General features: G+C 43.9%; 1 protein-coding gene across 2 annotated transcripts; it reads left to right on the forward strand.

Annotated features, from left to right (window-relative positions):
- Positions 1-1,042: 1,042 nt before the first annotated feature.
- LOC135553003 (bromodomain and WD repeat-containing protein 3-like) lies at positions 1,043-18,695 on the forward strand. 2 transcript variants are annotated; one of them, XM_064985031.1, is made up of 41 exons: positions 1,043-1,258; positions 1,360-1,418; positions 1,529-1,558; positions 1,771-1,830; positions 2,731-2,881; positions 3,006-3,104; positions 3,277-3,437; positions 3,521-3,742; positions 4,137-4,237; positions 4,331-4,401; positions 4,648-4,748; positions 4,921-4,961; positions 5,259-5,360; positions 5,452-5,605; positions 7,309-7,443; positions 7,540-7,668; positions 7,758-7,983; positions 8,147-8,335; positions 8,539-8,728; positions 8,898-8,988; positions 9,090-9,233; positions 9,354-9,424; positions 9,530-9,746; positions 9,874-9,990; positions 10,232-10,339; positions 10,491-10,615; positions 12,328-12,410; positions 12,520-12,631; positions 12,751-12,812; positions 12,909-13,064; positions 13,208-13,454; positions 13,544-13,613; positions 13,701-13,748; positions 13,870-13,995; positions 14,080-14,232; positions 14,413-14,582; positions 14,690-14,982; positions 15,081-15,245; positions 15,456-15,788; positions 15,926-16,081; positions 16,198-18,695. In XM_064985031.1, exons 1-41 carry the CDS (start codon positions 1,222-1,224, stop codon positions 17,565-17,567), a joined length of 6,675 nt encoding a protein of 2,224 aa, XP_064841103.1. In that variant the 5' UTR covers positions 1,043-1,221; the 3' UTR covers positions 17,568-18,695. The 2 variants fall into 2 exon arrangements, with proteins under 2 accessions (XP_064841103.1, XP_064841104.1); XM_064985032.1 differs by having other exon boundaries at positions 15,926-16,075.
- The last annotated feature ends 1,785 nt before the right edge of the window (positions 18,696-20,480 follow it).

Genomic DNA, 20,480 nt, shown 5'->3' on the forward strand with positions numbered 1-20,480 from the left:
TCGACAAGCAGCTGCATGACAATCGCACTATTTCAGGGGTCGTCAACTGGTGGACCGAATTCACCCCGTTGTCGAGTTTATTTAATACATTCGAATAGCCTACAATGATCCATTAGGCCGCTTACATAGTGTTTTTTCAATTACTCATAGCATTTGTTGTCCCATAAATACATCGCCTGAAACGGGTAATGTCTTGAAAGGATGCGGCTAATGTCAGTGACAAAAACTTGCATATTCGAATAGTATCGATCATTTTTGCGTTTTAACTAACCTTAGCCTAATTATCATAACCTGCTACGTTTGCTACATTAAGTCTCCTGACCTGCTACGAAAAGTCACATCTGACAGCGAATTATCCCATCTAGTCAAGACCCCTCAAATGCGAGTGCAGGATGGGATAGACAGACACCACATTCGAGACTAGAACAATATACTGTATGTACATGATGTAAGAAAAGCGGGTCTATCATGTCATCTCCAGACATGTAAAAAATATATTTTTTTGTCAACTACAGTATTTCGCCAATTTGTCAATGCAATTGAAGCCTACTATGCACTGCACAGGCTGATAATGCATTGTTCACGTCAGCATTGCATGGCCCGTTTATTTTATTTAACCTTTATTTAACCAGGTAGACAAGTTGAGAACAAGTTCTCATTTACAATTGCGACCTATACACCACACATGTTTTTATTTATTCAGTTGACTTATTGAAACAGAGCCTAAGTAGTGAAGCGAAGTAAGTGCACTAAAGACTAATCGCACAGAGTAAAATGAAGGATAATAAAACGTGACAGATTTGTCTCGCTAACACGTGACGTCATCAACAAGACACGACCTTGTCGAAGAAAAGACAACAATGCGGTCTTTAAACTATAATTCCGCATATAGAAATAGCTTTATTTGCATTGATCCAAAGCTTTAGAATGTATTTAAAGATAATATTAGTGCAATTAGCGGCCGAGCTTCGCTTTGTCTTTGTTGTCGAACAAAATTGTAAGAGTTGTTCCCCACCCCCTATTTCCTCTGCTGTGGCGGAAGTAACTAGTATTGCTGAGGCCTCATCCTTCCAATGGCGACTGAAAACAGGCTGATTAGAAAGCGGGAGCAACCGTGGAGGGGGTCAGAGCAGTGTAACCGAAATTAAATAAATATATCATACTCTCACTAGTCATAAAGTTAGTTTACAATTGTACACCAACCAAATCACGGCTGATTCAATGGCCAAAAGTCGGAATATTTCGCTCCTTGAATCGGGTAAGGCGCATATAGTTGCCTAATTCATTGCTTAAATTATAGATAAAGATTGATTTAATTGATATCCAATTGTGGTACTATTTTCTGCTACTCACTTACAGAGCTATATTACCTAATTTCACGTTTTCTGACAACGGGTCCATGTCGGAGAGCGGCTGAGGTAAATTGGCGTGCCTTATTGACAATTTCTTTTTCTTACTATTCCACATTTTTGGCGAATAGTAAATGAAAGCAGCATATTCGAAACACATTTGTTTTAATCAATTGCAGGTTCTAGCGAGCGAACTAGAAGAATATCAGGTGTGTATTCCGGCAGCAGCGGCGTTCTGCAGTCGATGTATGTAGCGATCCCGATTAGACTGGAACGTAGAACTTGTCTCACTCACGACTTTTAATGCTTCTCTGACCGCCTCACTCGTTTGACATCACACGTTTTTACTAACTTAATTTCTGGCAGTGTTTCTAGCATCTTCAGTGTTGTGATTTACACTAATACGCACCATTTTGGATAGCTTTTACCCTGCAGATTAGACTGGCAAGGACATGAACATCCAAGATCTTACGAAGATTTGGTAAGTCTATAATCAATAGATGTAAACTCATTGTCGAATATCTGTTATTGTTGAATGACAACCACGCTTGGGCCATTTACTCTTTGTTCAATCAGATTTAATCGTTGTTACATTGTTGTTGCATAATAAACAGATTTTTTACTTTTACCGGTATGTAGGATTACGTATTTTCGTATGTGTCGAAAGCTTGACACTGTAGTATAGAAACAAAATTGATATAGCATTTATAAATATATCTGTTGTATTGCAGATTGGGTGGGGACTCTTGTGGTTCTGGCTACGTCAGGACACCACTGTTGACCAATCCACGCCCTAGAAAGGCTGCCGTTGCGCTATTTTCCTTGTGACCTGTGTTGTGATTCGTCCGTTGATGAATGTGTTTTACATAAAACGTTCTGCCCACAAGGAATGTAGCACACTGGTGGAACGAGATCAGGTGTACATGAAGAACCCTAGTTATGTTTTTTTTGCCCCTAGAAAAATTAAGAAATGTATACTTTCTTACAATGCCACTGGCTGACAGTGTACTGAAATATTAGACAAAGACTTTGATCTAAATAATAAATAGACAATGTGGTTGCAGTACTGTAGTTTTGTGATTCCTGGTGTCATCATTGTTTACATTTTTAACATTTTAGTCATTTATCAGATGCGCCAGAGCAATTTACAAGAGCAATTAGGTTTAAGTGCCTTGCTCAAGGGCACAACAACAGATTTGTCACCTAGTTTGCTCTGGGATTCGAACCAGCGACCTTTCGGTTACTGGCCCAACGCTCTTGACTGCTACCCAACCTACAAATGTTGTGATGGCTTGAGGAACAAAGCATAGATAGTGGTTTAACTTGTAACAATGAAAGCTGGATGAGCCATTCTGCTCATCAACACTGTTTGATCCCCTAGGTTGCATCCAACAGACACATTGCACCTGACCATTTGCTGCAGATCTGTAAGCAGATTGGGCCGATTCTGGACAAAGAGGTGCCATCATGTGTTCCAGGGATACATTCCCTACTGGGAACCGGGAGGCAGTCCTTACTCAGAACATCAAAAGGTATTCAACTTTACATGTCTTGTTTGAGCGTGAATTCAAAATGTATACATCAGCAACTATTCTTTCTGGAATCGAATTGTAAAATTAAATTATTAAATTGCCTTTTTATTTCCACCTTTTCCAGATTACGGCAATGTTCGGAGGAAAGGCTCATCATTTGCTACCCTGCACAGAGGGAGACCACCAGAGATGCATTTGACCTGCAGGGATCCTCCAAATCTAGGTTGGTATTCTCTGACACAAGATTGACATTTTCACACATGAGTATTTTCTATTTATGCCGGTACTGTAAATGCAATGTGTGCTTATAACTCAACGCATGTGTTGTTTTCTGTTAACATGATTCTGTTATTATCATGTTTGGACTCTAAATCATAGTGTTTTGTCCATCACAGTGGAGGTGTACAGAGGAAGGGAGCTAACCGGTACTCAACGGTTCAGCGCTGTGAACCCTGTGAGCAACTATCAGCACATGCGGATGCACAGGAGGATTCTGGGTCATCTGTCTGCAGTCTACTGCATCGCTTTTGATCGAACCGGTCTCAGGATTTTCACTGTGAGTCATCATAAAGATCAAGTTCTTGGGGGAAATAATTTTAGGCTCATCACTTTATCTAGCTTATCAAATCTATTTTCAAGGGCTCGGATGACTGCTTGGTGAAAATATGGTCTTCGTTTGATGGGAGGCTGCACTCCACCCTGAGAGGACATTCTGCTGAGATCTCAGACCTGGCTGTCAGCTTTGAGAATACCTTGATGGCAGCTGGCAGCTGTGACAAAACCATCCGAGTGTGGTGCCTTCGTACCTGTGCCCCTATGGCTGTCCTACAGGGGCACAGTGGGTCCATTACCTCCCTACAGGTAGGAGCTTCTGTCTTCCTCCAACACCCTTATTATGTTTTTATCTGTCTAATGTTAGCCGGGCAAAGAGTATGTAAGTTAATGCTGTCCACAGTTTTGCAAATGTAGAAAACCATGCAACAGTATAATGTGGTAACTGCACACATCTCTTTTTATCCCATTTTGTACATAATGTTGTGAAATCTGTTGTGAATGTAACATTTAAAACTCCCTTAATTTTGCTGGACCCCAGGAAGAGTAGCTGAATGGGGATCAATAAATACAAATACTTAACCTGGTTTGCTTCAGAAGCTCACATTGGACCACTAGTGTGTTGCTCTCAGTATAGATGTGGGTGCATAAGTCTGTCTTATCTGGAACATCATTTAACTGGGTGAATTACATCTGTCCTCAGTTCTCACCATTTGCCAAGGGCTCAAAGAGATACCTGGTGTCCACTGGAACTGATGCAACAATCTGCTTTTGGCAGTGGGATGTCAATAACATAAATTTCAGGTGAGTTTCAATTGCTTGTAATTTGATCAAGATAATAATTGCATCCTAAAAATCACATCATAAGTCTGAAACATTTACACTCTGTTTGTAAAGTGATCGCCCGCAGAAGTTTACAGAGCGACCCAGGCCGGGAGTTCAGATGGTGTGCTCATCATTCAGTCCAGGTAATGATGTCAAGATAGCAGTTGTGTAAAAGAATGCTTTGGATCTTTAAATACATTCCTACAAATTGATCATAGGGTACCTATTACACTCACCATAGCTGATACAATTTTCAACCGATGTATTGATCCAGCTTTTTACCTCACCGACTGTTAGAAGTATAAGCTACTCTAACATGGATATAGAGAGACTCTGGACCAAATTGGGATACATTTATAGTCATTTTTGTGTTTTATAAAACATTTTAGGTGGCATGTTCTTAGCGACGGGAAGTACTGATGATGTCATCAGAATATATTACCTGGGAGTTGGGAACCCTGAAAAAATATCAGAGCTTCATGAACACACGGTAAGATCCCTTGAAGATAAACCATCAAATAGCAGCAAAAAGCTGAACACAAGAAAATAATGAGTTTCTTAAAAAAATCGTTAAATCCATTCAAGCTTTAATTTACAATAAATACAAAAAACGTTGATGTAATATTCTAATCATTGTTGTCAATATATGTTCTCATTTTTAGGACAAGGTCGACAGCATCCAATTTTGCCACTCGGGAGAAAGGTATGATCAATGTGATTAGTTGAAGCACTCACCTTAGCCCAACAGTTTTTTTACTTTATAACATAATGAATCATGAGGATTGTCTAGAGCAGTGGTTCCCAACCTTTTTCGCTCACTGTATCACTAACTGAGTTTTGCTCTGCCTGGAGTACCCCTGAAGTACCCCCTCATTTGCATTTGACCAGTAAGCCTATGGTCTCATGAGTCTTATCAAGTCTTGTGCATAAGCCAAGTACCCCCAGGGACCCTTGTACCACTGGTCTAGAGTTCATTGTCTTGGTTTGCCTCGTCCTGTAGGTTTGTGAGTGGCAGTCGAGATGGCACAGCACGCATCTGGAGGCTGACTCCGCGTCAGCAGTGGAGGAGCCTTCTTCTCAATATGAACGCCACTCTACCAGGGTAAGGAATGAACAGCTTGACGGCACCATTACATACACCTACACATGCTTGTATCTATGTTTTCCTCCTTTCATATCGACTTTCTCCTCAGCGCGGAACACACAACCAATGAGGAAAGCTTTTTCAAGCCCAAGGTCACCATGGTAGCGTGGGATCGCCATGACAACTCAGTAATCACAGCCGTCAACAACCATGTCCTAAAAGTGTGGAACTCCTACACGGGCCAGCTGCTACATATCCTTAAAGTAGGAGCAACCACATTGTCTTACATTCCATTTTCTTGAACATTCTGTTTCACAAAGATAACTGAGGACATTTTGTATCTGTAACCACTAGTAGTGTAGATTGCCATCCTTCAACTGCAGTGCATTCGGGAAAGTCTTCAGGCCCCTTCACTTTTTCCACATTTTGTTACGTTACGGTCTTATTGTAAAATGTATGAAGTTGTCTTTTTTCCCTCAATCTACACACAGTACCCCATAATGACAAAGCGAAAACAGGTTTTTAGAATTTTTTTGCAACTTTATTAAAAACAGATACCTTGTATACATAAGTATTCAGACCCTTTGCTATGAGACTTGAAATTGAGCTCAGGCACATCCTGTTTTCATTGATCATCCTTGAGATGTTTTGGAAAACTTGATTGGAGAACACCTGTGGTAAATTCAATTGATAGGACATTATTTGGAAAGGCACACACCTGTATATATAAGGTCCCACATTTGACAGTGCATGTCAGAGCAAAAACCAAGCCATGTGTTCGAAGAAATTGTCCGTAGAGCTCTTGAGACAGGATTGTGTCGAGGCACAGATCTGGGGAAGGGTACCAAAACATTTCTGCAGCATTGAAGGTCCCCAAGAACACAGTGGCCTCCATCATTCTTAAATGGAAGAAGTTCGGAACCACCAAGACTCCTCCTAGAGCTGGCCACTCAAGCCAAACTGAGCAATCGGGTGAGAAGGGCCTTAGTCAGGGAGGTGACCAAGAACCCAATGGTCACTTTGACAGAGCTACAGAGTTCCTCTTTGGAGATGGACATTCCAGAAGGACAACAATCTCTGCAGTACTCCACCAATCAGGCCTTTATGTAAAAGGCCAGACGGAAGCCACTCCTCAGTAAAAGTCACATGACAGCCCGCTTTGAGTTTGCCAGAACAAGATTCTCTCGTCTGTGTCAGGGACTGGGAGACTAGTCGGGATCGAGGGAAATATGAACAGAGCAAAGCACAGAGAGATTCTTGATGAAATCCCACTCAGGACCTCAGACTGGGGCTAGGTTTCACCTTCCAACAGGACAATGTCCCTAAGCACACAGCCAAGACGATGCAGGAATGGCTTCGGGACAAGTCTTTGAATGTCCTTGATTGGCCCGGACCTGAACCCGATCGAACATCTCTGGAGAGACCTGAAAATAACTGTGCAGTGACGCTCCCCATCCAACCTGCTAGCGCTTGAGAGGATCTGCAGAGAAAAGTGGGAGAAACCTCCCAAATACAGGTGTGCCAAGCTTGTAGTGCGCTCAACAAAGTGCTGAGTAAAGGGTCTGAATACTTATGTAAATGTGATATTTCAGTTTATTTTGAATACATTTGCAGCTATTTCTAAAAACCTGTTTTAGCTTTGTCATTATGGGGTATTGTGTGTAGATTGATGGGGGGGAAATTATTCAACCTATTTCAGAATAAGGCTGCATGTAACAAAATGTGGAAAAAGTGAAGAGGTCTGAATACTTCCGAATGCACTGTATTTGTATATGAAGAATAGTTGAAGTATAGTCCTAGATTCCTTGGTCAAGAGGACATTATAGTTCTACAGTTCCCCCTTGTCACTGTAAGCATGCTTTTCAGGAACAGTTACACAAATATTTTTGGTCAATGACTTGGTAAAATAGCTAAATATAGCATCAGACAGTGAGTTGACCTGACAGCTGTGTGATGCTCTGTACAGGGCCATGAGGCTGAGGTGTTTGTCCTGGAGCCTCACCCCTCAGATCCCAGGATCATGCTGTCTGCTGGCCACGACGGAAATGTCTTCATCTGGGACATCGTCCGGGGCACAAAGACACAGCACTACTTCAACATGGTGAGGAGGAGCCACACACCACAGAAGACTTAACAGTAACATCCATTCTCTCCAACTATGACTAACTCCATCTTGGTTGCTCTGTCTGCCCTACAGATTGAGGGCCAGGGTCATGGTGCTGTTTTTGACTGCAAGTTCACTCCCGATGGCCAGCGCTTTGCCTGCACAGACTCCCACGGCCATCTGGTCATATTCGGCTTTGGGAGCTCCAAGCCATATGAGAAGGTAAGGATGCAGCTCCTACTACATCTATGTATAAGAAAGAGTCTTCTATTCAATGGTTGGAGATTGACTGCCTGTCTGTCTTTGTCCAGCTTCCAGATCAGGTGTTTTTCCACACCGACTATCGGCCACTGATCCGTGACGCCAACGGCTTTGTGTTGGACGAGCAGACCCAGCAGGCACCCCACCTCATGCCCCCTCCCTTCCTGGTGGATGTGGATGGGAACCCCCACCCACCCAGATACCAGCGACTGGTCCCCGGGAGGGAGAACATTGCAGACGAACACCTGGTGCCTCAGCTGGGATATGTCGCCACAAGTATGTTAACTACCTCATTACTTGACTATCTCAAGTCTTCCTGCTTTGACCATATCTTTGAGTTAATTTGACTATGTCTCCCAAAGCCGAATATGACCAGATGGCCGTGGGAGTCTGCCCACCCACTATGTTAAATTAACTGTGTCCATGTTGTCAAACTCAGGTGATGGCGAGGTGATGGAGCAGGTCATCAGTCAGCTGACCACGGACCACGAGGAGGCCACGGCCAGACGCAGCGTTCTGGATGACGCCATCAGGCAGCTGCAGGAGCAGCAGGACAGGCAGAGCAGACCAGGGACACAGGCCCCAGCAGAGGCCCCTGTATTCCCAGCCCCCAGCACCCCACGTAGAGGTACCAAGATAATGTTCCAAGCTCTCTTTTCCTTTCCATAAACTACCATTTCTCTTGGGCATGCTCAAATACTTCACATTCCTACATGTTGATGATTAAGGACTCCATTGGAAATGGAAAATATCCCCTCATCCCTTATGGTTAAATTAATGATTGGGTCCTAGACAAGCAGTCATGTTGTCTTCCCTCCTCTCTGTACCCAGCATCAGTGAATGAGCGAGGTGCAGCTGAGGTGCAGTCGTCCCCTAACGTGGGTCTGCGGCGCAGTGGGCAGGTGGAAGGGGTGAGACAGATGCACCAGAATGCCCCTCGCAGCCAGATGGCCACAGAGCGGGACCTGCAGGCCTGGAGACGCAGAGTGGTGGTACCCGAGCTCTCATCCAGCGGGTACAGGTGAGACAGACATCCCTCTATTCCTCAAACAACTGGGGGAGATCATCTATATAGTTTGTTATAAGACAAAAGGATGTCATTTATAAACAAGTCTGCTCCTAAATGGTTAATCTCTGGAACATTATTCCTGAAATGCAAGTTGAAATTAAATGTGTAAATGATCTTGTAGTTGCCAGGATGACTTCCGAATTACAAAAGGAGAGGAGGAGATTGCCACATACAATGCAAAGAAACGACGTGTGACATACGGCAGTTGTAGAGTAAGTAGACATATTTATTAATTTAAAAATCATGACTGACCACAGGGATTTTAAAATGATACTGACGTCATACCTGCATTTCTGCTTTGCTTCTGCCTCAGGATGATTCTGAAGATGAGGTGCCTTGCATCAAACGAAAACAGTCCCGCAAAAAGCAAAAAGTCTTCCAGCAGAGCAAAGATGGGATTGTGGAAGAATTCATTGACTTCTCCTGTGAGGAGGGAGAGGAGACTGCAACGTCTGAGGTATATTCTACAAACCTGTGTGATAAGAAATATGCTTTTGACATGTCCATTAAATAATAACAAGATATTTGGAATATTGGTGAAAGAGGTCAATCTTGCAATCTCCTTCCCCAACTCTAGGACCATGAGATGGACAGCAGTGAACTGGATTCATCCAATGAGGAAGAGGAATGGAAAAGTGACAGTTCAAGGTACAGATAAGCTATTTGCTTCTCTTGATTCCTTGCAAAGGGGTACATGTCATATTGTCATTTCGCTTGGCTTAATGTGAACATAACTTATGTTGCCCATGACAGCCACTCGTCCAGTGAGTACTCTGACTGGACAGCAGACGCTGGGATTAACCTGCAGCCCTCCACTCCCGTGTCATCACGGAAACGAGTTCGGCGCCAGCTTAGCAGCTCGGAGGAAGATAACGCGGAGGAAGAGGAGAAGCAGCAAAGTGACGAGGAAGAACGACCTCCTCAGACTAGCAAGCAGAAATCCAAGAAGCCCAAAAGCAAGATGCCCAAGGTTAGCCACTGTACTAACCTGTATATTTTATGTCAATGCTTGTATCCTGCTCTCGTATGACAAAAAGTAGTTTCACTTCCCTATTGAATATTAATCAATCTTATGTAATTGTACATGTGTATCACAGTGGCCTAAAGCCAGGCCGTCGATGAACAGAGAAGTGTCCAACGAGTTCAGACCTTCAACGTGGATCACTGATGTCGTTCCCAGGAAGTCTCCCTTCGTTCCCCAGATGGGGGATGAGGTACGTGACTGTCTGGACCATATGGCTTCCCTACTGTTGTGTGCATCTTTGGGGTTGAAATCAGGAGGCTGGTGGGAGGAGCAATAGGTATTGATTAAATGGAACGGTATCAAACATATGGAAACTAATTTTGACCCCTTTCCATTAATTCCATTCTAGCTGTTTCAATGAGCCTGTCCTCCTATAACTCCCCCCACCAGCCCCCTCTGGTCTAATTAATGTTACCCTCTCTCTCCCTCAGGTAATCTATTTCCGCCAGGGTCACGAGGCGTATGTGGAGGCAGTGAACAGGAACAACCTGTACCCCATTAACATGGAGAAACAGCCCTGGAGGAAGATGGAGCTGAGAGTAAGAACATCATATCCACTCTGCTCCAAACTAGGAAACAGATACATCTCTCTTCTACCGATGCAGTAGAAAATGGGTTAGTGTGTTGAGAGGGCCTGTGTCTGACAGGACATTGTTGAAGAGTAACTTGAAATGTTCCTTCTCTCTACAGGACCAAGAGTTTGTTAAAATAACTGGGATCAAGTATGAAGTATGCCCTCCGACACTGTGCCGCCTGAAACTGACGCTCATTGACCATGGCACGGGCAAAATCACAGACAAATCATTTTATGTCAAGTAAATGATGCAACCACTTCAAAGTGTCTAACATTGAAGATACAGTGGGGAGAAGAAGTATTTGATACACTGACCATTTTGCAGGTTTTCCTACTTACAAAGCATGTAGAGGTCTGTAATTTTTATAATAGGTATACTTCAACTGTGAGAGATGGAATCTAAAACAGAAAATCACATTGTATGATTTTTAAGTAATTAATTTGCATTTTATTGCATGACATAAGTATTTGATCGCCTTCCAACCAGTAAGAATTCCGGCTCTCACAGACTTGTTTGTTTTTCTTTAAGAAGTCCTCCTGTTCTCCACTCATTACCTGTATTAACTGCACCTGTTTGAACTCGTTACTTGTATAAAAGACACCTGTCCACACACTCAATCAAACAAACTCCAACCTCTCCACAATGGCCAAGACCAGAGAGCTGTGTAAGGACATTAGGGATAAAATTGTAGACCTGCACAAGGCTGGGATGGGCTACAGGACAATAGGCAAGCAGCTTGGTGAGAAGGTAACAACTGTTGGTGCAATTATTAGAAAATGGAAGAAGTTCAAGATGACGGTCAATCACCCTCAGTCTGTGGCTCCATGCAAGATCTCACCTTGTGGGGCATCAATGATCATGAGGAAGGTGAAGGATCAGCCCAGAACTACACGACAAGACCTGGTCAATGACCTGAAGAGAGCTGGGACCACAGTCTCAAAGAACCATTAGTAACACACAGTCATGGATTAAAATCCTGCAGTGCACGCAAGGTCCCCCTGCTCAAGCCAGCGCATGTCCAGGCCCGTCTGAAGTTTACCATCTGGATGACCCAGAGGAGGAATGGGAGAAGGTCATGTGGTCTGATGAGACAAAAATAGAGCTTTTTGGTCTAAACTCCACTCGCTGTGTTTGGAGGAAGAAGGATGAGTACAACCCCAAGAACACCATCCCAGCCGTGAAGCATGGAGGTGGAAACATCCTTCTTTGGGGATGCTTTTCTGCAAACGGGACAGGACGACTGCACCGTGTTGAGGGGAGGATGGATGGGGCCATGTATCGCGAGATCTTGGCCAACAACCTCCTTCCCTCAGTGAGAGCATTGAAGATGGGTCGTGGCTGGGTCTTCCAGCATGACAACGACCCGAAACACACAGCCAGGGCAACTAAGGAGTGGCTCCGTAAGGAGTGGCTCCGTAAGGAGCATCTCAAGGTCCTGGAGTGGCCTAGCCAGTCTCCAGACCTGAACCCAACAGAAAATCTTTGGAGGGAACTGAAAGTCTGTATTGCCCAGCGACAGCCCCGAAACCTGAAGGATCTGGGGAAGGTCTGTATGGAGGAGTGGACCAAAATCCCTGCTGCAGTGTGTGCAAACCTGGTCAAGAACTACAGGAAACGTATGATCTCTGTAATTGCAAACACAGGTTTCTGTACCAAATATTAAATTCTGCTTTTCTGATGTATCAAATACTTATGTCATGCAATAAAATGCAAATTAATTACTTAAAAATCATACAATGTGATTTTCTGAATTTTTGTTTTAGATTCCATCTCTCACAGTTGAAGTGTACCTATGACAAATTTTTTTACAGACCTCTACATGCTTTGTAAGTAGGAAACACTGCCGATTTTGCAGGTTAACAAATACTTGTTCTCCCCGCTGTACATGTACGTTTTTACAGACATTACCAGAGACATTTGGTAACTTTGGACTTCTGTACGCCTCCCCTCAGGTACCATGACATGCCGGATGTGATTGACTTCCTCGTGCTTCGTCAGAGTTATGACGAAGCACGCAGTAGAGTCTGGCAGCCAAGTAAGTTAACTACTCAAGGTAGAATAATGCGTGAGATGAATGGGTCAACATTTCGAAGCAATATTTTCTGCATTTCCCCCATCTAAAATGGTATTATTCCTCACTGCAGATGACAGATTCCGGTCTGTAATAGATGATGCCTGGTGGTTTGGGATCATTGTTTGTCAAGAGCCATACCAGCTTGAATATCCGGACAGTCATTTCCAGTGCTTCAAAGTCAGGTGAGAATGTATGATTGGGTCTGCGTTGTTGGAAACCAGTCAAAATGGTCTTGCAACGGTTGATGCCTTCTGCGGTGGATTGCATGCTTCTAACCTGCTTGGTTTTGCTTTGTTGCCAGATGGGACAATGGCGAAATGGAGAAGCTAAGTCCTTGGGATGTGGAAGCTATTCCAGAGGATGGTAATTTAACAGACTCTGTTGTTGGAAATGTTTCATTCTAGGACAGAGGACCGTATGGACAGTATGGTAACAATGGTGTGTGTCTGTGCTCTTCAGCACAGCAACCTGAGTGTGTAGGTGGAGGGGTTCCAGTGACAGCAGAGGAGATGAGAGAGGTCATGTATAAACCCCAGACAGGAGAGTGGGGTGAGAGGAGTAGAGACAACGAGTGTGAACGCATCATAGCAGGCATTGAGCAACTCATCACCGTCGGTAAGAACACTCACCTCACCACTGCATTTTAGTACTATTTCCTCTTCAGCAGACCTCAGATTGTATACCATTCCTAGATGGGCTAGTGAGGTTTTGAATTTCAAATTCACAGTACTTCTGATTTTGTTATTTTTTATTTACAGATATTGTAGCCCCATTTTCTGGCCCGGTGGACATAGTTCAGTACCCAACCTACTGCACGGTGATAGCCTTCCCTACAGACCTGAGCACCATCAGACTGAGACTTATAAATAGGTTCTACAGGCGACTGTCCTCTTTAGTTTGGGATGCCAGATACATTGTGCACAACGCCCGGACCTTCAATGAGCCAAGGAGCAAGATAGCCCATTCAGCAAAACTTATCACAGATGTCCTGCTAAAATTTATCAAGTGAGTTGTCCAAGTGTTATTGAGCCTTAACTTATACAGATAAATGTATCTGTATTTAACAACTTATGTTGTTTTTTTTATTTCCTTAGTCGACCTAGCTGTACAGATATTATGGAGATCTACAGTGCTATTCAAGACATGGACTTTTCGGATGACGAGGTAAATCGGGGTTGATCATCAAATCATTCATACCTTGCTGTGTAACTTTTGGGTTGAACTGATATTGATTTGAATGTTCATTCCCAGGACCTGGAAGAGGCACCAGGCCCCTCTTCTGGACACAGACTGCGCCAGGTAAGTAATGAATGATGATGTAAAAACCAGAACATCTTCGTCTTAAAATCAGCAATAAAAATGTAGGGAAGTGGCTGGGATGTTGTCTTATATCTTATGTATGAGTCTCCCTTCACCCCAGCGCACTGTGGAGACTGTACCTGACCAGGACTCCTGGAAGGGGCAGTGCAAGCGCCTGATGAACTATGTCTTTGAGTGTGAGGACTCCGAGCCCTTCAGAAAGCCTGTGGACCCTACCTCTTACCCAGTAAGAGAACACAGAGTTCTACTGTAATAATGACTCTGACTTTGACAGAACTGTTGATCTAATGTGGCTCGTGTCTGTTTGCAGGACTACCTTAGCATCATTGACACTCCCATGGACTTTGGGACTGTGAAGGGGACCCTTGAGGAGGACCGCTATGAAAACCCCATGGAGCTCTGCAAAGACATACGTCTAATATTTGCCAACGCTAAAGCCTTCACGCCAAACAAACGCTCAAAGGTATTTCCGCTCTTGCATTTCCAAACCATACAAGCGATTCCAGTGTAAGAAATTCAGCACTCTTCTATTGAGTTGATCTTCATTTGACATTGATGACAATCCAGAGCCTGACCAATCTAGGTACTAGGACCTGATGCCAAGTTGCTGTGCTCTACAGATTTGTATCTCCTCTGTCCCCAGATCTACAGTATGACTTTGCGGCTCTCTGCATTCTTCGAAGAGCGAATCAGAACAATCATATCGCAATACAAAACTGCCGTCAAGAGCAGCGAGAAGCTCCGCCGCAGCCAGAGGTTCCGGAAGAAGCTTCAGCACCACGAGTCTACTGTACCCAGCACTAACACCACAAGGTAGGCCTCACTTCTACTGCCCACAGACCTCATTGGGCTTAAGGAAATGTACTTGTGTGGTCCACAGGACCTACAGCACTACTAATGATATTGTTCTTTCCCTTCAGCCAAAAGAGGGCTGCTCTAAAAACTCAGGAAAAAGTGGAAGTGGCGTCAACGACTAAATCTACCTCAGCCAAAGTGTCTGCTACCGAGAGAACCAGGAGAAGGAACCAAAGCAGTGACAGCTCAGGCCACAGCTCTTCTGAAGCCTCCTCAGGGTCAGACTCTGAGATTGAGAGCGAGTTATCTATGAGTGACTCTGAAGAGGAGAAACGCCCGGGGTCCTCACAGCACCATCACAGCAGAGAGACCAGGGGAACCAGAAGAGTCACCAGGAACAAGGGGGCAAAGAAAAAAAGTTAGGATTTCACATAAATCTGGTAGAAGGCAGTTTGCAAGACATCCCTTAGTCTCTGTCACTCTAATAAAATCCCTGTTTTTGACGTTTTATTTCAGTTGCCGAGAGCGAGGAAGAGTCCTCTAATGAGGGGGAGGAGAGTGAGGACGGTGGGAAGTTGTCAAACTCTTTGTCTCGTCAATTCCCAATTAGGACCAGCAGCAGGAGCACCAGGCTGACCAGGAACAATGCTGTTGCCCATAGGAAACGCGCCAAACAGCCAGGTAAACACCATCACACCATAGAGCAGGGAAAAGAAGAGGTAACTAGAGCAAGGAGTGGTCAGGCAAATGCCCTTACAGATGAAGAAAAATGCACAGACAACTGTCCTTGTGGTTAAAGGTCTGAACTGCCTGTGGGAGTAGATATTTAGTTTTAGTTATTATATGATCATTAGCCATTTAAAATGTTGTTGCTGCTCTGTGTGTGTCCAGAGAGGGGTGCCCAGATGAATGGTCACAGCAGAAAATCTGGGCGAGAGAGACGGCTAAGCAGTGAATCTGAGAGATCACCATCCCAGGGTACAGACACTTACAGGGAGGAGGATGAGGAGGAGAATGTGGGCCGCAGGACAATGAAAAGGAAGACTGCCAGAGCGGCCGTCAACAAGATGAAGCTTCTGGAAGCATCTGAGGAAAACTATGGTTCAGCCTCTGAGGAAGAGGATAAACAAAGGAGGAAAAGCAGCCGCCATGCGACCCGAGTCAGCAAACGCACTACCGTGATCCAGAGCAGCTCTGAATCCGAGGAGCAGTCATCAGCACAGAGTGAGCACACAGTCAGCTTAGACTGGTTTGGATCAACTTTTATTGTTCATGGATCTACTGTACCAGAGCCACAAAAGGGTGCATTCATTGAAAAAACATTTAACACTGTTGGGTAACATACGCTTTCTTTCCCCTAGGTTCTAAAAAAGACAAGGATTCATTGGGTGATTGGGAGAACAATGAGGACAGTATTGAGAGTGAAGCTTCATCCTCTCGTTGTCATCAGAATGGAGAGCGTAAGAACTCCAGCAGCCGCAGAACGACCAGACAAGCTGCAGAGACGGATGGTAAGGGTAAGAGCTACAGGCATACTGTAGATGCTTTCAGTCATTGCTACTTTCTCTGCCTTATCTCCAAGTTCAGTCATTTGTTGCTGTAGTGTTAATGTTTGTATTTATCTCTATTTCAGATGATTTGTCTCATGTAAATGGACACAGCACAAAACATGACAGTACTTCTGAGGAGGAGAGCTCTGATGGTGAAGAAGAGGAAGAAACTGTTGAGTCTCAGAAGTCCTCCAGAAGCTTGACAACTGCTGCAGTGAGTAAAATTAGAACTTGCATTACCAGTTATATGGCGGAAGAGAAGTCTGGCTCCAGAAAGAGACGGCACAAACCTCTGGCAAGCTCTGACGAGGAATACCGAGAACACTATACTCAAAAGCACCCTCACCAAAATGGGAGGAAGGTGGAGAAAGAACATGCTGACGGCTCTGAGAAAAATAGTAAATTGCAATCAAAAAGCCAAACCCACAAACAGGATGTCCCCGAATCAGAGGAACTCAGTGACACTCCAAAGAGATCAAGCTCTCACAAAAAAAGAGTGAGGTCTGAGGAGGAGGAGGAGGAAGACAGCAACCACCCAGATAATGAATCTAAGGGAGAATCCAATAAACGTCAGTTGCGAAACAATAACAAACCCAAAAGACAGAGTCACAATGACTCTGTTTCAGAGAGCGAGGAGGAAGTTGTACCCAACAGGAGAGCAAGGAGAAAACAACTGCGTGCTTCCTCAGAGGAAGACTCTGATGGGAAGGAGAAGCATAGCCCTAGCAGGCGGCCTTGCCTTCGAGCCCAACCAAAAAAGAAATACATCAATGAAGACTCTGAGGAGGACTTGAACTCAGAGATGCAAGGCAGTTGTAAGAATGGGAATAGCAATGCTGTTTCAGATAAAGGACATCAACGCAACCGAAAAGCTTCCCCAGCTACTACAAAACAGTCTTCTTCCAAGAGAAAATGCATTTACACCTCAGACTCCTCAGACAACCCTTGTGAAAAGAAACGGTGCATGCCCATGGCTAAGAGCTACTGCGAAGATGAGGGCGAGAGGGAAACAAAAAGATCCAACTACAAGTATCCCAAGAAGGAATCTAGATCCAAGTCTGAACCTGAGGACTGTAGTAGTCAGGAAGACACCTCTTCCCACCAAGTGTCAGAGGAGGAGGAGGTTGAGTGTCCAAGGGGCAAGAGACGTTTGGAGCAACACAAAGGCAAGCGAAAGGAACGCTGCAGCAGCAGTGCCCACAGTTCTGCCTCTGAAAGTGAGGAGGACGAAGAGTCCTCTGCCAGCTCAGGGACCCAGAGCAGTCCAAAGAGAAAAAAACACAACAGGAGGTCAAGGGTCAGTGACAAGGGTGCCGCCCGACAACACCGGAGGGACCCCTCTGATGCAGACAGTGACCAGTCAAATGCAGAATTCCAGAGAGGAGCGTGTGGAACGCGTATCAAGACCCGAAACCGTGGCAAACGAACGGTGACATATCACGACAGCGAATGAAGGCATAGCCAGAGAGACTAACTGGAGACCTTGAAGACACTTGATCGCCACATTAAAGGTAGTAGCACTGGAGCTTTTTCAAGAGGAAATGCTGTGAATCTGTTTCATTCAGGGATATTTATATTTTCTATGAAAAAAAAAGAGTAGTTTTATAAAATATAGCGCAAACCACCTCCCATTCTGCTTTTGTGATTTGGCCAGCTAAATAACTGTTCGGGGGAGCATTGTCAGCTTGGGTGCTATCTTAATATACCTCTGTTTAATCAAGCATATTTTGCTGGCTTGCACTAAGAAACACTGTAAAGAGGTATTTCATACACTAGTTTCACATTAGGAACTCAGGGGTCAACTAAGTTTACTGTAGTCTCAGCCATTCAGTCTTGGGAGCTAGAGTAGGTAGGGACAAACATTTCCAGGATGGCGGTTTCAGTCCAAGCACACTTACTGAGACAACTAATCCACTTCACCCTCCTTTGACTTCAATTCCTTTGTAAATCCACATGAATTATCCTTTACTGTATTGTGAGGTGACTTGTCTATGAGCCAAAATGTACAAATTTGAATTCCTAGTCCCCCCCACCCCCCTTTGTTTTCATTTTTTTTATGGCGGGGGGGGGGTGAATTCTAGTCATGGAATGAGGTGTAAATATATGGGATTGACAATGGCATCTTTTGAAAGGTTTATGAGGATCACTCTGTAGCAAATTATTGCTTGTTTAAATTTGAGCATTAATTTCATTGTTATGTCATTACAATGCATTGTCTTGCCACATGTCACAAATTGGTACCCTTTTGCCAAGTACAGGAAACCAAAAAGTACTTATTGCAAAATACTGTGATTTCTCATATTGGGAAGACATTCTAGTGTTATGTACTCTCAGTATTACATTTATTTTCGGAGAGAACTTAACTGCATTTAACTTTTTACCAGTCACAATTTAGTTATGTGTTGCGGCAGTCTTGACTACTTGCATTGACATGTTTGCTAAATATTTTTCATACACTTTGATACAAACAGATTTCATAGAAAAATGTTACTGGTACCCGTATGGTTGTGGAGTACAAGAGGGCTGTTTTTTGTTTTTTCTGTTTGTTTTCTCTGTAATAAAGACATAAATTTAAGGCTCACTTTGTATGTGTTATCAATGTCAATGCATTCTTAACCATTCCTTAAACTGAACAAAAATATAAACACAACTTCAAAGATTTTGCTGAGTTACAGTTCATATAAGAGGATCAGTCAATTGAAATAAATTCCATTAGGCCCTAATCTATAGATTTCACATGGCGGTGCAGTCGTGGGTGGCTCATCCACTGGGGAGCAAGGAACAGCCAATCAGAATGAGTTTTTCCCCACAAAGGGCTTTATTACAGATAGTAAGCATTTTGTGCTTATGGAACATTGCTGGGATCTTTTATTTCAGCTCATGACCCATGGGACTAACACTTTACATTGAATACATCCCACTAATGCTGTGTGGATCAATGCTTTTGCCACCATGTGGATTGTATTTGAAGCAGTAGTTCAAAAACTAAGTGACCGCACCAATATATAATGCTGCGTTGATGTGTTAGTCGGAACTAGGACACTCGGAAATATTCAACTTTCTAACTGGTTGTAGTTATACATGTGCTGCGTTCAATGAATCAGTAAGTAAGACCTTTCTGCATTTCCTAGTTCCAACTAGTATTTGAACGCAGCATAAATTATTGGACATTACTGGGGCTCATGCCTTGTTTTTATTAACTCGGAAATGTCGACTTGCTAATCTAGGCGGCAGTGTCGGATCCCGAGTTACCCATTTGGGATGTATCAGGGTGTTTTCACACTTGGACCCTTTCTAACAATTTTTGTGAACTCCGTACGGTTCACTTATTTTTTTGTGTGAATAGTCCATAGGAACTCAGACCCCTCAAAAGCCCCTGAAGTGAACCAAACTGAGACCATCTCGAGAGGTGTTCTGAGTTGTGTTCCCTTTTTTGGGGGGACAAAGTGAACACAAGGCTCCCCAGGTTTGCTTGTCATTATTCCTGCACCACAAACTATCAAATCAAATTTTATTAGTCACATGCGCAGAAATACAACAGGTGTAGACCTGAAGGTAAAATGGTTACTTACGAGCCCCTAACCAACAATTCAGTTTCAAAAGAATAAGATAAAAGTAACAAGTAATTAATGAGCACCAGTGAAATAACAATAGCAAGACTATATACAGGGGGGTACCGATACAGAGCCACTGCGGGGACACCGGTTAGTTGAGGTAATATGTACATGTAGGTAGAGTTAAGGTGACTATGCATAAATGACAATAGAGAGGGGGGCAATGCAAATAGTCTGGGTAGCCATTTGATTAGATGTTCAGGAGTCTTATGGCTTGGGGGTAGAAGTTGTTTAGACGCCTCTTGGACCTAAACTTGGCGCTCCGGTACCACTTGCAGTGCGGTAGCAAAGAGAACAGTCTATGACTAGGGAGGCTGGAGTGACAATTTTTAAGGCCTTCCTCTGACACCGCCTGGTATAGAGGTCCTGGATGGCAGAAAGCTTGGCCCCAGTGATGTGCTGGGCCGTTCGCACTACCCTCTGTAGTGCCTTGCGGTCGGAGGCTGAGCAGTTGCCATACCAGGCAGTGATGCAACCATGCTTTCGATGGTGCTGTAGAACCTTTTGAGGATCTGAGGACCCATGCCAAATCTTTTCAGTCTCCTGAGGGGGAATAGGTTGTGTTGTGCCCTCTTCACAACTGTCTTGGTGTGCTTGGACCATGTTGGTTTGTTGGTGATGTGGACACCAAGGTACACGAAGCTCTCAACCTTCTCCACTGCAGCCCTGTCGATGAGAATGGGGACGTGCTCTGTGCTCTTTTTCCTGTAGTCCACAATCATCTCCTTTGTGTTGATCGCATTGAGGGAGAG

This window comes from Oncorhynchus masou, chromosome 13 (assembly GCF_036934945.1).
Source record: "Oncorhynchus masou masou isolate Uvic2021 chromosome 13, UVic_Omas_1.1, whole genome shotgun sequence".
NCBI lineage: Eukaryota > Metazoa > Chordata > Actinopteri > Salmoniformes > Salmonidae > Oncorhynchus > Oncorhynchus masou.

Coding starts and splice junctions, on each gene's coding strand:
- LOC135553003 (XM_064985031.1), top strand. CDS start 1,222: ATGGCCAAAAGTCGGAATATTTCGCTCCTTGAATCGG. Junction 3,105..3,276: donor CAGGGATCCTCCAAATCTAG/GTTGGTATTCTC, acceptor TGTCCATCACAG/TGGAGGTGTACAGAGGAAGG. Junction 8,729..8,897: donor CTCTCATCCAGCGGGTACAG/GTGAGACAGACA, acceptor ATGATCTTGTAG/TTGCCAGGATGACTTCCGAA.